The following is a 14,449-nucleotide window of genomic DNA, read 5'->3' as shown; positions in this document are numbered from 1 at the left end:
GAAGGCCATTTTTAGACTACTGCCTATCACAGAATTAAACAAATGCTTATCTATTGACTGGAAATCTTTAAGAAACAACCAAGAAGAAATGGTATCTCCCCTGGGTACAGAAGCACAAACTGCACTTATCTTTATCATGCCATTTAATTCAACTGATATTTCATGAGCACCTACTATATGACAGCTACACTCTTAGACACTAGATATAGAAATAAATAAGATAGATTGGGCTTTGCTCACAAGCAATTCTAGTGGAGCCCCAGGAAATTTACTAACAAATATATAAAGTAAGAGAGTAAAGCTAGGTAAAAGGCTAGAGAATGGTGGAGGTTTGTGTACTATTTTAGGTCAGCTGGCCCAGGACAGCCTCTCTGACGAGGAGGTGCCATTTGGGCAGAAGCTATCTATGTGCCTGGAAGGGGAAGGGCATTCCAGGAAAAGGGAACTGCATACACAAAGGCAAGAAAGCTGTCGGGCTGGAGTGGAATGAGTCATGTAGCAGGAAATGAGGTCGCAGGGATAGGCAGGAGTAAGGTGATGTTAGCTGGGCAGGATTTTATTCTGGAAAGGATGGAATGGTTTTTGAGCTGGAAGTGGTGATGTAAAGTTTTGGAAATAGAGAGTGGTGATGGTTGCACAGTAATGTGAATGTAATTAATGCCACTGAACTGTACATATAAACATGGTTAAAATGGTAAATTTTATGTTCTATCTGGTTTACTATAATTCAAAAAAAAAAAGAAAAAGAAAGAAAAAAAGAATAAGTGGTACTTGGTCAGAACAAAAACAAAGGGAGTCAGGAGCCAGAGGGAGCAGTATAATTAAATGCCTGGGGAAACGGAGGGTATGAAACCTTAAAACAAACAAACAAACAAAAAACAAATCATCTGAAAAAGGCCCAAGGGAGGCTTCCTGGGTGTGGCCAGGCTGTTTTTCATCTGGGTGCTGGTCACCTGGATGTGTCTGCTTTGTGAAAATGTACTGAGTTGTACATTTATAATTTGTGCATTTTTCTCTATGTACGTTATACTTCATTGGAAATATTTAAGTTTAAAAATAAGTTCAGTCTGTCTGCGTTGGGAGGAATAGACTGTAGGGACCCTCAGGGCTGAGGCTCATGCCCCACACTTATCACGTACTCTGTGAATAGCTAACACTTGGCTGGACCAGGAACTAAGTTTTTCCATTACAGGTACAATTTCATTCGATCTTTACAACAACCCTATGAAGCAAAGAGAAGTGAAGTGATTGCCCAGGGTCACACAACCAGGAAGTGGGAGAGATGGAATTGAAACCCAGGCGGTCTGGATCCACATTCCATCCCTGTGACCATCACATCTAAGGGAATGAATGGATGAATGAAGGATATTTTCAGCTCTCTCTCTCAACATGGGGGCTGTGGATTTTGTACCCACCGCACCCACCCCGGTGGACTTTTGGCAAAGTCTGGAGACATTTTTGGCTGTCAAAACTTGGGAGAGGTGGGTCGCGGCCAGAGATGCCGTTAAACATTCTATACTGCACAGGACACTCCCCTCCCCACAGACCTCAAAGAACGACTGGAACCCCAAATGTCAAGAGCACTGAGAAGTGTTGAGAAACCCTGCGTTAAATCTAACCAATATCTTTCACACTCTCCCCAACTCTTGTTGCTTTGTAATCTTAATCTCTCATTCTATCTCCCAGTATTAGATAAAAAAAGAATGAATCTGAAATGGTGCCTCATTGCTTTTATCTCTTGTGAGAGTTATCTGTCACATTCACATCCACCCGAGCCTCATTAACCTCTGATTGCATGATATGGTGGCAAGAGTCCCATACTGTGACTTTCCTTGCGAGAATTCTGCCAGGGGGCACTTGACAGGGAGGTCCCTGTGCCTATATATCCACCGGGAGCCTGTCACCTTCCGGCCACCTGCTGCCATCCTGCCACTGGGGCACTTTTTTGGTACCTACCTCTCTGCTCCTGGCACTTCCCACATCATGCTGCCATCCATGCGTGGGTACCAGGAGCCCAGGCAGTGCCCAAGGTCAGATTCCCATCTTCTTTTCCTCATTGGGATTCTTAATTTATAGCCCAGCAACCAAAGGCATCCTATCAACACAAAGGGTAGCTAATATTAATAGGGCACTTACTTGGTATTAAGTACATGTTAACAAATTTAATTTTGGTCTCTCAGAGAGACCTTATGAAGTAGGTACTGTTTTTTCCATTCGACAGTTGAGGAAGCCCAGGCACTGAGAAGCTAAGTAACTTGGTCAGGTCACACAGCTAAGTGGCAGAACGGGGATTTGGATCCAGGTAGCTTGATGGCAGAGCCTACCATGTACAACCTGTTCCCATTCTAGGTCTCTGGCATCTCAGCCTGCTCTTTATGGCCGGTCTAGGCAAGCCACCTTACACGTTCTTCTGAGGCTCACCTGACCATCACCATGGCAATCCCCAGCAACCCCCCATTGGCCCTCAAACCTTCAGCCACCTTCTCTCGTCCCACCTCTGAGCTCTCAGCCCACACTGCTGCTGAGGGAGACCAAGGGGGCTACCCCTGCCCTTTGTTTATCTAAATATGCCCAGCATCAGGCCATCACTTTTATTCCATCTCAATTGTCAAAGCTTAACCAGCCAAAGGTCACCATTTATTCTGGGTGAATTGAGGCAACAGTTAAGGACACACTCTGCCTCTCTTACTAGACAGTAAATTCTCAAGGGGAAGGAACAGAATCCGATTTCTCTCCATGTTCAGCTACACCTGGCACATAATGCTAATGCTCCCCATGGAGGAAGACTCAAAACATGGTGGTCATGAGAACTGGCCTTGGGCTTGGACAGATCTGGGCTTGAATCCCATGGTAACTTGCGAGCTGTGATCTTGGGCCAAGTACTTAACTTAGGGTTGGTAAACTTTTTCTGTAAATGGCCAGACAGTATATATTTTTGACTTTATGGGCCATATAGTCTCTCCTTTAACTACTCAACTTTGCCTTGTTCCCCAAAACAGCCAGAGATAATACCTAAACCAATGGGGGTGACTGTGTCCTTACAGACCTTTACTTACAAAATAGGCAGTAGGCCCAGAGTAGTATGTCAATCCATGATTTACTGTAAAAAAAAGATTGTAAAGGAAGATCAAATGAGATAACCCTTGAATGCAGTCATAGGTCTAGCGTGATGTTGGGCAGATTGCACTTATTCCCTCATATTAATTCCATCCCATTCAATATTCTGTGCTCTGAAACATGGCATCTACACAAACGAACTTATTTATGAAACAGAAAGAGACTCACAGACATAGAAAACAAACTTATGGTTACCGGGGAGGAAGGGTGGAGGGAGGGAGACATTGGGAGTTTGGGGTTAGCAGATACAAACTACTATGTACAGGATAAATAAACGGGGTCCTATTGTATAGGACGGAACTATATTCAATGGCTTGCAGTAACCTGTAATGAAAAAGAATATGTATATATTTGTATGTATAACTGAATCACTATGCTGTACACCAGAAACTAATATAACATTGTAAATCAACTATACTTCAATAAAAACCAAACACAATCATGGCACCTGTATGTATAGTATTTCATTTTTCTCTCCCTGTGAGATAATACCAAACGTTTGAGAAGTAGCTTTGCATAAGGGTTAAAGGCACAGGATTCCGGAACTGGACTGCCTGGGTCCAAGTTCTGGCTCTGCCATTTCAGAGGTCTGTGAACTTCAGAAAATTAACCTCCCTGACATACCTTCCCATAGTTGCCCTACGTGTAAAGCTGGGATGACAATAACAGTGTCTACCTCTCATGCGGCTGCTATCAGAATTAAATGGCTCTACACATGGAAACATCTGGGGATCTTTAAAGAGTCCAAAACCCAAGCCACGCGCAGACCAATGGACTCACAATCTCTGGGGTGAGAAGGAGGTGTCTGTCTCTGAAGCTTTCCCAGGTGTTTCCAATGTGTGGAAAAGTTTGGAAACCGACGTTTAAACTCCGTACGCTGGGTTTGAGCCTTCGGCGGACACTTCTGGAATCACTGCGCCCCCTGCTCCCACGCACGCTAGGACTCGCTGCCCTAGCTCACCGCGTACCTACTGCCTCTGGGCCCAGAAGGCCGAACCGGTGCACGCTGGGACTTGTAGTCCCTCCGGCTCTCCGGCCTCGTCCCCGCCTCCCATTGGCTTTCGCAGACGCCCCGCCCCGAAGCTCGCCAATCACCGGTGGCGCAGCAGGCCCTCAAAGTTCGGGGAGCGAGGGCGCAGCGCCTGCAATCACTGCAGGGCTGACGTCTGGAGGTGGCTTTTCTTGGGGTTGAGCGCCGCCAGGAGTTCCCACGGTCCGGCCGCAGGTAACCGCGAGCCTCGGCAGGGGTTTGGGGTCGGGCCCCACGCCCGGGTCCAGGGTCGCCCATCTGCCGTGGCTCTTGGCCTTACGGCCGGGATTTTCAGTTTCCCCGGCCCGTTCTGAGTAATCCATTTCTCAACCAGCGAACGGGAATTTAGGCAAACCATGACGCCCAAGGGAAACCCTGCGACTTCTCAGCCTGCCATCCGGTGGGGTTGTTGTGGTGAGGGGAAGGTGCTCTTTTTGTTGCGAGGTCTCTGGCTGGAAGCCCAGTCTCCTCCAAGCGCTGGGAGAAATGGGCACGAGAGGAGAGGACATTTGCTAAGGTCCCATGGCCAGCGAGTGCCAGGCGGAGTCTGGGGCTTGGTTCTGATCTTCAGAATCTAGAAACAGTTGAGGATGTTGGTGCTTTTAATGCAGAAGATTGCACCTGTTTCCAGTTAGTTCTCAGTAGCCTGAGAGCGGGCTTATGTTAACCACAACAACAAACATACCCAAACGTATAAAAACATCCCTTCCAAGAAGCCAGAAAAGCTGTACTTCTCAGAGACTGGAGCTGTTGGAGTTACGGGATGATTCACATCGACTGTGGAAGTCAAAGTTAGCTGTATCCCTGCCCCTACCTATTAGAATTGTGGTTATACCTACATGTGTGTAATTCCGTGCCAGGAACTGCAGAATCTGTGGGGTGGGAGAAGGAACTTTGACCCACGTGCTTTGTTTGAGAGTTGAAAACAAATGCCCAAGGTTTGAGACTTGCCTTGCAGTATGTAGGAGAGTAGCCCAGCTTTCTTTATTCCGAGGCTGCATTAGTTAGCAAACATTTATTGAGCCTTACTAAGCTTTTTCAGCAAGGATTATTTCATACAGAGAGGGAGTCTATAGTGAACCATGCTAGTGTTACAGAGGCAGCATCTAACCCTGACTTGTGGGAAGAGGTAGAACTTTGCAGAGAAGAGGGTGATTGAATGGAGCTTGAGGGTTGGACAGGAGCTAATGAAATGAAGAAGAGCGTTTTGCCTGGAAAACGGAATGATGAAGACAGGACAAAGGCACCAGTTTTGGACCTGGAGTCCAGGAGCCTGACTGGAGCAAGGAGTTTCATTTGGATAGTGGAGAACAGAATTACAGGGCCTCCTGTGCTGCTGTGAGAGATTTTGATTTCATCCTGAAAGCCCTGGAAGCTGAATTTAGTGGATGTGTATCTTAGATGCTCTCTGGTGTGAAAGGGTGTTGGAGAGGCCACACTAGGGAGCTCATTGCAGTAATTCCCAGGAGAACTGTTAAGTGTTTTAAAGATAGTTGCAGTGGGAAGGGAAAGGAAATGAGAAAAGTGTTGTGAACTATTAAGTGGTGAACACCCTACGCAGTATCATTCAGTAAAAATATATTGAAACAAATTCTGTCTCTTGAGTTTTCTACCTATGATTATCTTTTAAGGAAATGATGGGCATTTATTTCCCCTTAAACTGCAGAAATTGCCTTGTAGACCAAAATTCAAATCCTATTTTATGATGGGGAGATTGTCACATGTGTTTAGCGTGTTGAATCTGAATGGTTAAACATATGACTCTAATTTTCTTGTAATCCAGGAGATGCAAATAAAACCCATAATTACATCACTTTTTATCCATCATATTAGGAATTATAAAGTTTGATGCTATCAAGAGATGATAAGTATTTGGAAGTATATCTTAGAACAGTACAAATGCTAGCAAAACAGGTATATCTCAAAGACGGAGTGGTTCTACTTCTGAGGTACCCTCGAGAAAGAGACATTTGTATACAAGGGGATGAGTAAAATGATGTTTTTGCAACATTGTTTTTAAGGGTAAAGAAATTGAAACAGCCTAAATGTCTGTTAGCAGGGGAATGTTTATAAGGTGAATATGTATTTTTAAATGTATACTGAATTGATTGGAAAGAAATAAGATAGTGTTTACCTTATGGTATGGGAAGAGTGGGACAGGACATTGGAAAGTATTTTATCGTTAATGTTTTATTTGTTTATGGGGAAAGAGGTTTTTAACAGATTTACAAAATATTAACAGTGATGATCTGGATGATGGTATTATTTTAGGTTATACTTTCTACATTTCTGTAGTTTAATGTGTATCCTTAAAATATAAATTATAGCAAGTTAAACTTAAGAATTAATATCTAGCTATAAAACTCATGTTCAGTCATTTTGGGAAAAGGCTACAAACTACATTAATACCAGGTTTCAAAAAATAGTAATTTGAGTAGAAGAAATTCACATGCCAAATAAGCAGTGAAAATAAAAATGGGGAAAAAAACCCATTAACCATTGGCCAAATTTTACTTTGCTGGATTCCTAAATTCTTCTAACCATTAACAGATTTTAGAGATGCTTTCTTGATTTTGTCTATTTTGAAATATGATTTAGTTGCTTGTACCTTTTGTAATGTTAAAAGTTAATTTTTAAAAAGTAAAGTCATCACTCTGAACAGATATAAAAATGAACAAGTGTTGAAGATTATATTTAGCTTATTAATGAGGAAACTTAGTGAGGTGTTACAACCAGTTTAAATGAGACTCCAAAGTACAAAGTACACTTGTAAATTAGAAGCGTCGTAATGTGTGATGGGAGACAAAACTAGCTTCTTCGTACAATGGAGGAGTCACTTGAACCTCCACTTGATATAATTAATTTACATGTCTTTAGGTAAGAATTATCAACAGTATTTGCATTGCTCTTACCCACAATTTATCGAGTTGTAAAAAAAAAAAATGCCGTAGAATCAGAATTAGATAACTTTGAAGGACATGCTCTAATCTAGAATCTGGTTTGCCACTGAATCATACATTTTCCCTTTGGGGGCAAGAAAAAAGTTGATTAACTAACTTGAACAAAATCCATTTTTCACCTGAGATTTGAGATAAGACCTAGTTGGATTTTGTTTTCATTCCACTCTTTAAACAGGAAATCAAAGGATTTGAGAACTGAGTGGGTCCTTAATAATTTAATTCTACCATCTCATTCCCAGGTGGACAGTTAAGGCCCAAAGGGGAAAGGGTCTTCCCAGAGTTAGTAGGACACTATGTGTCCTGTGTTAAAGAGAAATTGCACCTCATACTTGATAAAGACAGCAACATGGGTTTTATTCCAGCTATTGCATTAGAGGAGGGAGACTTCAGTCTAGAACTGAGCTCAACTCCAAATACAGCAAGGACAGCTGAGATTTGTCATCAATAGACAGAGTGAGAGGGTTAGTGAATGAAAAATTACTAAGAGGAGCTTGATTAGGTATCAGAGATGGGAGGTTCTTGCAGGATTTTTGCTAAACCTGGGCTCAGCAGGCCAAGATCTAGTTGAGAAGGGGATTCAGAGGCTCTTGACTCAAGTTTGGTGAAGGAGGGGTCCTTGTCACCTGTCTTTGTTTCTCCTGCATGTTGTCAGCCAGGGACAACTTGCTTGATGATTTTTTTTTTTTTTTGTAAGCCCCTGGAGAGCAGAGAGCAGGATCAAAACCCTTCAGGTTTGAAAGGCTCTTTACAGATGTTTTATCTACACAGCTGCTTTGCCTGGCTTTGATAAGGCTCGCTGTTTCTAACCCAGAGCAAGAAGAAAATGAGGGCTGGCATGAGAGGTCACAATGGCCGTTAAAGTGTGGGCTTCAGTGTCAGACCTGGATTTGAACTTGATTCTGCTGTTTAGATGGTCCTGTAGCCTTGTTACTTGTGTTGCTGGTGACAGTTTATCTAGAATGGGTACTCTGTCCCAAAGCTCCCAAATGGATCGAAGCCCACTGGATGGTACACTTCTTGAAGTCACGTGGAGTCTTAATCGAATCACTGACCTCGTGTAGCCCTGCAGCCTGGGAGGGTCTCAGGACCAAGTGGGAACACAGAGGACCCGACATTGGAGGCTGGTCAGGTTCATTCATACAGGCTTGTCCGTTGCCTTTGACTTCGGGTGGATCAGGCTCTCCTTTGATGGGCACTTCTTCTATGACCTTTTTATACCAGTTACCCACAAGCGCCTTAAAATAGTCGGGTGCTGAAGAACGCTGCGGCATTCTCCTGCTGGAGGAAGCTTGGAGGTGCCAGAGTGTGGGGTGTAGTGCTCCCACCTGTGGTTATGGGGCCTCCCAGATGTTCACATAAGCAGCGCTTTTTTGTGACAAGTGAGGTGGTGTGGTGGAAAAAGCAGTCTTTGGTATCAGATCTGTCTGTTGGTCCCAGCAGTGCGACTTTCTGCCAAGTTTCTCCACCTCTCTGGGTCTGTTTTTTCTTTCTTTCTTTCTTTCTTTCTTCCTTTCTTCCTTCCTTCCTTCCTTCCCTTCTTCTTTTCTTTTCTTTTCTTTTCTTTTCTTTTCTTTTCTTTTCTTTTCTTTTCTTGGCAGGGAGGGCAGATAATTAGGTTTATTTATTTTTTTAGAGGAGGTACTGGGGATTGAACCCAGGACCTCGTGCATGCTAAGCATGCACTCTACCACTTGAGCTATACCCTCCCCCTCTGGGTCTGTTTTTTCAACTGCAGTGAGTAGTGAGACTGGCCCACGGACGTTGTGAGGATTATGAAATATCTTGCACACTGTGCGGCTCATAGATACTCACAAATATCCCACCTTCCCATGCCTTGCAGCAAAGCAACATGTGTCACTCTTAGGAGGCTTTTGTCTCTCCCCTGGTTACAGCAACAACTGTCCGGGATGTTTTCTCTCCATACATGGTCAACAGACTAGACACATATCCCCTAACCATCCCCTTAGGGGTCTTTCCACTCATGGCACATTAAGATCTGCCTTATTCTTTTAAAGGCAACACTGTATCCCATCATAAAGATGTATCAGAATTGATTTAACTAGACAGTCCCTGGTAAATGGCCATTTCTTTTGCTTCCAGAGTTTTGCTGTTACAAATGGGCAGGCTTCCTCACCTGCTTAACATCTTCCCCTTTTGAAGATGACACCTCCCACTCTTACCGGGACTCCCTCTTCTGTCTTATATGTCTCCCTAACACTCGTCACCACCTGACAGCCTGTGCGTTTGAATGGTCTCTCTTCCTGCTGGAATGTTAGCTCTGCGAAAGTTTTTGTCCGTTTGGCGCCCTGCTCAGTGCCTGTGAGTGCCAGGTGGGTGCTCAGGCCCTGTTTGTTGGATGGGTGGGTGGGGAGACTGGAGGGCAAGGTGAGGGAGAGGTAGACCATGACGCCTGTGTGTCTGGGGCGTGGAGGGCCACGAGCAAAAATAGCAGACACAGAGAGCTAGTTGGCGGGATCATTTCCTTGTTCTTCATGAACTTTTCATTCTAATAGAACAAAAATAATAGGTATGCTGCAAGGTTACTTGTGACTTTGTTTTGATGCCTTGTCAAGAATATTGCTGATCAGGAAATTGCCGTCTGAGGCCGGCTCCTCTGAGATGTGTTCATCGCTGAGGGTAATGGGATGATTATATTACTTTCACATCTTTCCTTTGCCCACGTCCCAATAAGTTCTCCAGAATTGTATTAGTATGTGTGTGTTTTTAAGTGGCATTTTCCAATCAGTGTCACACTGTGAGGCTTTTAACTTGGCATCATGTTCAAGGAAGCACAAACTCTGTTTATAAGAAAAAAAAAAAAGGGAGACAGGAACCATCACCAAATGTTAACTATGAAAATATCACTTGTGTATGAATAAGGTGCTTCTCCTCACTGAATAGTAACTTGCTAGTATTTTAGCAGACGAATGAAAGATAAACCTGAATTTATAAAAATAACCTGGCGGTGATTTTTGTTTGCTAATTTAGGCAGTTGAACTGGTGGTGTCTGTTCTACTGTTCACAGTCAGGCCAACCATTCTGCTTTAGTATTTATTCTTTTTGGGTCTCAACATGAGGGGGAACGTCACACACCAGTGCTACCACAGGAATGAGCCTCTTCAGGATTAAGTCACATGATCCAAACTCAGAAGAGACTGGTGTGCAAACCAGAGAGCTGGTTTCATGACTGCCGTTAAGGGATGATAAAACCAGCCAGGCTGTACCTGTCATGTGGGCTGAGGCACATTCTCACTCCCTAGGGGAAGCCACAGAACCTGTCTCTTGTAAGTTTTATTGGAACACAGCCATGTCCTTTGGTTTCCATATTGTCTCTGGCTGCTTTCGTGATATGATGGGAGAATTGGATATTTGTGATGGAGACAGCAGGACCTGCAAAGCTGAAAATCCTTACTCTCCAGCCCTTTACAGAGAAAGTTTGCTGACCCCTCCCCCAGGGAAGGCTTCCTGGGAGGCTTCACTGTAGCCAGGGGCTGCTGGGTGAGCTCAGAGTCGGTAAGAGCTGCTGCTTTGGTCACCTCAGGAGTCACTGCACACCTCCCCTCCCATGTGGGAGCCCCTGGAGTCCAGCTCTGGGGATAGGAGCTCCTTGGCTGTCCCTTGCCTGACCTCACTGCTACTTATTCATACATTTGTATAACTGCACCTTTTATTGTTACCTGCCAGCCGCATGGTGAGCCCTGAGCAGATCAAGCGGACTTGGGAGAGCATCTTCCAATACATGCTGATAACATATTAACAGACCAGCAGGTTCCAGTGTTGGGGCAGCCTGGGCAGTCCACTGCCCTCCTCTGTTACGCACCTTGGCCGTTTCAATATAATCATAAAAATAAATCTGGGGCATGTTATTGTAGTTACCCGCGCATCCACGACCTTGCAGTGGAGCTGAAGAAACCTGGATTTGGCACCAACTCCAATTCTTAATTCTTACAAATTAACAACTGAGTTCTTGGGAGGAGACTGGGGGTAGAGTAGTGTTGTTTCCTGACTGGGATGCCAGGCTTCTAGGCAGAGCCGACTAGAGCCTGCCAAGGTTAAGGAAGAGGTCTGCTCCATCCAAGTGTAGCCCTGGGCATTGCCCTGGGCTCGTCAGAAATTCAGAGTCTCAGGCCCTGCCCAGGCCTGCTGAATAAGAATCTGCATTTAACAAGGACCCCCCCCCCCCCGGTGATCTGGACTTACAGTCCAGGTGGAGAAGCGCTGACCCAAGGTGCTTTGACTTTTTTACACTTTTACCAGACTCAGGGCTTCCTGTTTTTTCACTAGGGGGTGGGGGGCATCATTCTGAGTTTTAGAACAGTGTTAGGCACAGGTGCTGAGGATGATTTCTTAGGCTTAGGGGTGGTTCGTGCCTCAGCTGGCTGTGTGGTCCCTGGGGACAGAGGCTTTGTCCCGTCCTTGCTGCGTTCCTAGGACCCACCGCGTTGTCTGGCAGGGTTGGAGTTCAGGAGACTCTGGCTGAGTGGGTGAATGAAGGAATGAATGAATAAGCAAATGAGTGAATGAGCACTTTTTTTGCCAAAGGCATCGGAGGCAGAGATTAACCTTGTAGACCTTGTTCTACACTGACTCCCTACATCTCAGAGGCTTTTCTCCTCCTATCTCAGAGTGACAGTCCTGGACAGGCCTAGATGACAGACATCACAGGAAGACTGTTTTTAAAAATAACATACTTGGGACAAAGGGCGAGGTCTCATCTGAGTAATGCAGAGTGGCCAGGACTCAGCCTTAGTCTTGCTTTGTGATTTAAAACTAAAGTTTTGGCAACGGAGTATAAAATTGGGCATGTGCTTCTTAAAGAATAAAGTCTCCAGATGCAGAACCGTGTAGCAGAGAGGCTGGACCAAGAATTCAGAAGGCGTGGGTTCTGGTCTCCCACCAAAGCTATCTGACTGTGGATACTGGGCAAGTCACTTCTCTCTTGGCTTCAACCTCCCCTTCCTGTAAAACAGGCATTAAAACATTTGCCCTGCCTCTTGTACAGAGTAATGTAAATAGGTTGTAAGCATAATACAAAGACGTTAATTTGGGCTGCCAGTGTTTGTACAGCTTATCGAGATAATTTACAAACATAAATTGCCCCTCAGTGTTTATATTGAACGTATGTTTAATTTTTACAAACTTTATTGTATAAGTAATATACATTAATTATGGTCAAAAGAAACAAATATAAAGGAAAAAAATCATCCTTAATTTCACCTATTACCCAACAATAGCTACTGCTAAATTTTGTCTTCCTTCCACAGTTTTATTTGCACACATTATATGTATATTCTTTTCTTACAGATTCAGAGTATATGGTAGATGTTTTTTCCAACACGGTAAATTTTATTGAAGAATTTTATCTGCTGTATTCCAAGTTGTGTCAAAAATTTTTAAAAGGTTGCCCAAAGAGCTTTCTGAATATTCTTGGGTTTATACTCATAATTTCCACCTGCAGTGAAGTTTGGGAGCCATGGGAACTCCCTTCCCTAGCCGGGGAAGGGGCAGCAGAACTAAGAATAAAATCCTGCTCTGTCATCACTTTTATCCTCAGCATGTTCCGTCTGAGGGCTAAATGATCTTATCTTTTTGACCCATTTACTGTGATCTTTTCTTAGGGGCAAGTAATGTTCTGTTCTTGTCATTTATTTTTTGCTTAACTCTGCTTTTTTCTTCCCAGACTTCTGCAGTCGAACTCCAAGGCGCAGAATGATTTGGGAAGCAGCTGTGTTGCTCAGCTTGGTCCTGGGAGTCGGTGCTGCTCCCCTGGACGACCCTGAGGATGGAGGCAAGCACTGGGTGGTGATTGTCGCAGGCTCGAATGGCTGGTACAATTACAGACACCAGGTATGAAAATGACTAGTCTTTTCCTTTATGACGGTGGCATTCTGTAAACAACCCTGGACATGGTTGATAGAATAGACTTTTTAAAAAGCCATTTACTTTCCTGTTAGGCTGGCAGTAATAAGTGTGTTGGGGAGGATGTGGAGAAATGGGAACCCTCCCACATTGCTGAGGGGGTTATAAGATGGTACAGCCAATTTTGAAATCAGTTTGGCAGTTCCTCAGAATGGCCTGTATGAGGTCACTTGAGTCTAATGCAGGGTTTCTCAGCCTTGGCACTGTTGACACTTGGAGCAGGTGATTCTTACTGCTGGAGAGCTGTCCTGCACATTGTGGGGTGTTTGGCAGCATCCCTGACCTCTGCCCTCTAGGTTCCAGGAGCATCACCCACCCCACTGTAACAACCGAAATTGTCTCCAGTCTTTGCCAAATGTCCCCAGCTGAGATCCACTTCATTTTATAAATACATATAAATTTGATAAATAAGGAAACTGACTTGAAGAAAGGAAGTGACTTACCCAAGGCCACACAGCAAGTTGAGGTGTAGACAGGATTCTGGTCAAAGCATCACGAAGCCTCTTGGCCTTCCGTGCCTCTGCCCACACCCCTTTCTCCTCAACTTTCCTGGCCTTCCCACCAAATCAGCCTGGAAGAAATTAGAGAGAAAAGAATCCGCATCTGCAAATACATTAAAAGTCCAGCCTCCTGGTAGGAATGTAAAATGGTGCAGCCGCTTTGGACAGCAGTCTGGCAGTTCCTCAAAAGGTTAAAGATAGAGTTACCATATGACGCAGCAGTTCCACTCCTAGGTATATATTTTTAAAAAATGAACACGTATGTTCCCCAAAAGACTTGTACTCAAATGATTACAGCAGTATTATTCATATTAGCCAAAAAGTGGAAACAGTCCAAATGTCCATCAACTGATGAATGGACAAACAAAATGTGGTCTGTTCACACAAGGTGATATTATAAAAAAGAACAAAGTACTGACACATGCTTCAGCATGGGGGAGCCTTAACATGTAGAGTGAGAAGCCAGTCACAAAGGACCACATAGTGTAGGATTCTGTTTATATACGAAAGTCCAGAATAGGGAAATGCGCAGAAACAGAGTGTAGATTCGCAGTTGCCAAGGTTTGGGCGGAGGGGAGAACAGAGAATGCCTGCTAATGGGTACAGGGGCTCTTTTTGGGGTAATGAAAATGTTCTGGAATTAGATAGTGGTGATGGTTGCATGACTTGCTGAATATACTAGAAACCACTGAATTGTATGTTGTGAAAGGTTGATTTTTATGTAAATTATACCTTAATAAAGTTGTTAGTAAAAAAGCCATTTAATCTTTCAATTCTCAGAGACAAGATAGATAGACTGTCACAGCATGTGCTGGACTTGCATCTCAGAGCCCTTTACTAGATGAACCCATTTGACCCCCGTTGTGGGGTTATGTTCTTGTTCCCTTTTTATGGATGAGTAGACTGAGGCCTCGAAAGGGTTA

General features: G+C 44.1%; 1 protein-coding gene across 1 annotated transcript in view; it reads left to right on the top strand.

The window, feature by feature from the left end:
• Nucleotides 1–4,201: 4,201 nt before the first annotated feature.
• LGMN (legumain) overlaps nucleotides 4,202–14,449 on the top strand; it is a 31,499-nt gene continuing 21,251 nt past the window's right edge. The window contains 2 exon segments of the mRNA XM_006184186.3: nucleotides 4,202–4,342; nucleotides 12,788–12,954. Of these exon segments, the coding sequence (XP_006184248.2) occupies nucleotides 12,817–12,954 (138 nt within the window). The 5' untranslated portion in view covers nucleotides 4,202–4,342; nucleotides 12,788–12,816.

The sequence above is a fragment of the Camelus ferus genome, chromosome 6 (assembly GCF_009834535.1).
Source record: "Camelus ferus isolate YT-003-E chromosome 6, BCGSAC_Cfer_1.0, whole genome shotgun sequence".
NCBI classification, from domain to species: domain Eukaryota; kingdom Metazoa; phylum Chordata; class Mammalia; order Artiodactyla; family Camelidae; genus Camelus; species Camelus ferus.
Note: the sequence above shows the minus strand (reverse complement) of the source record. Positions and strands in the feature narration are given on the sequence as shown.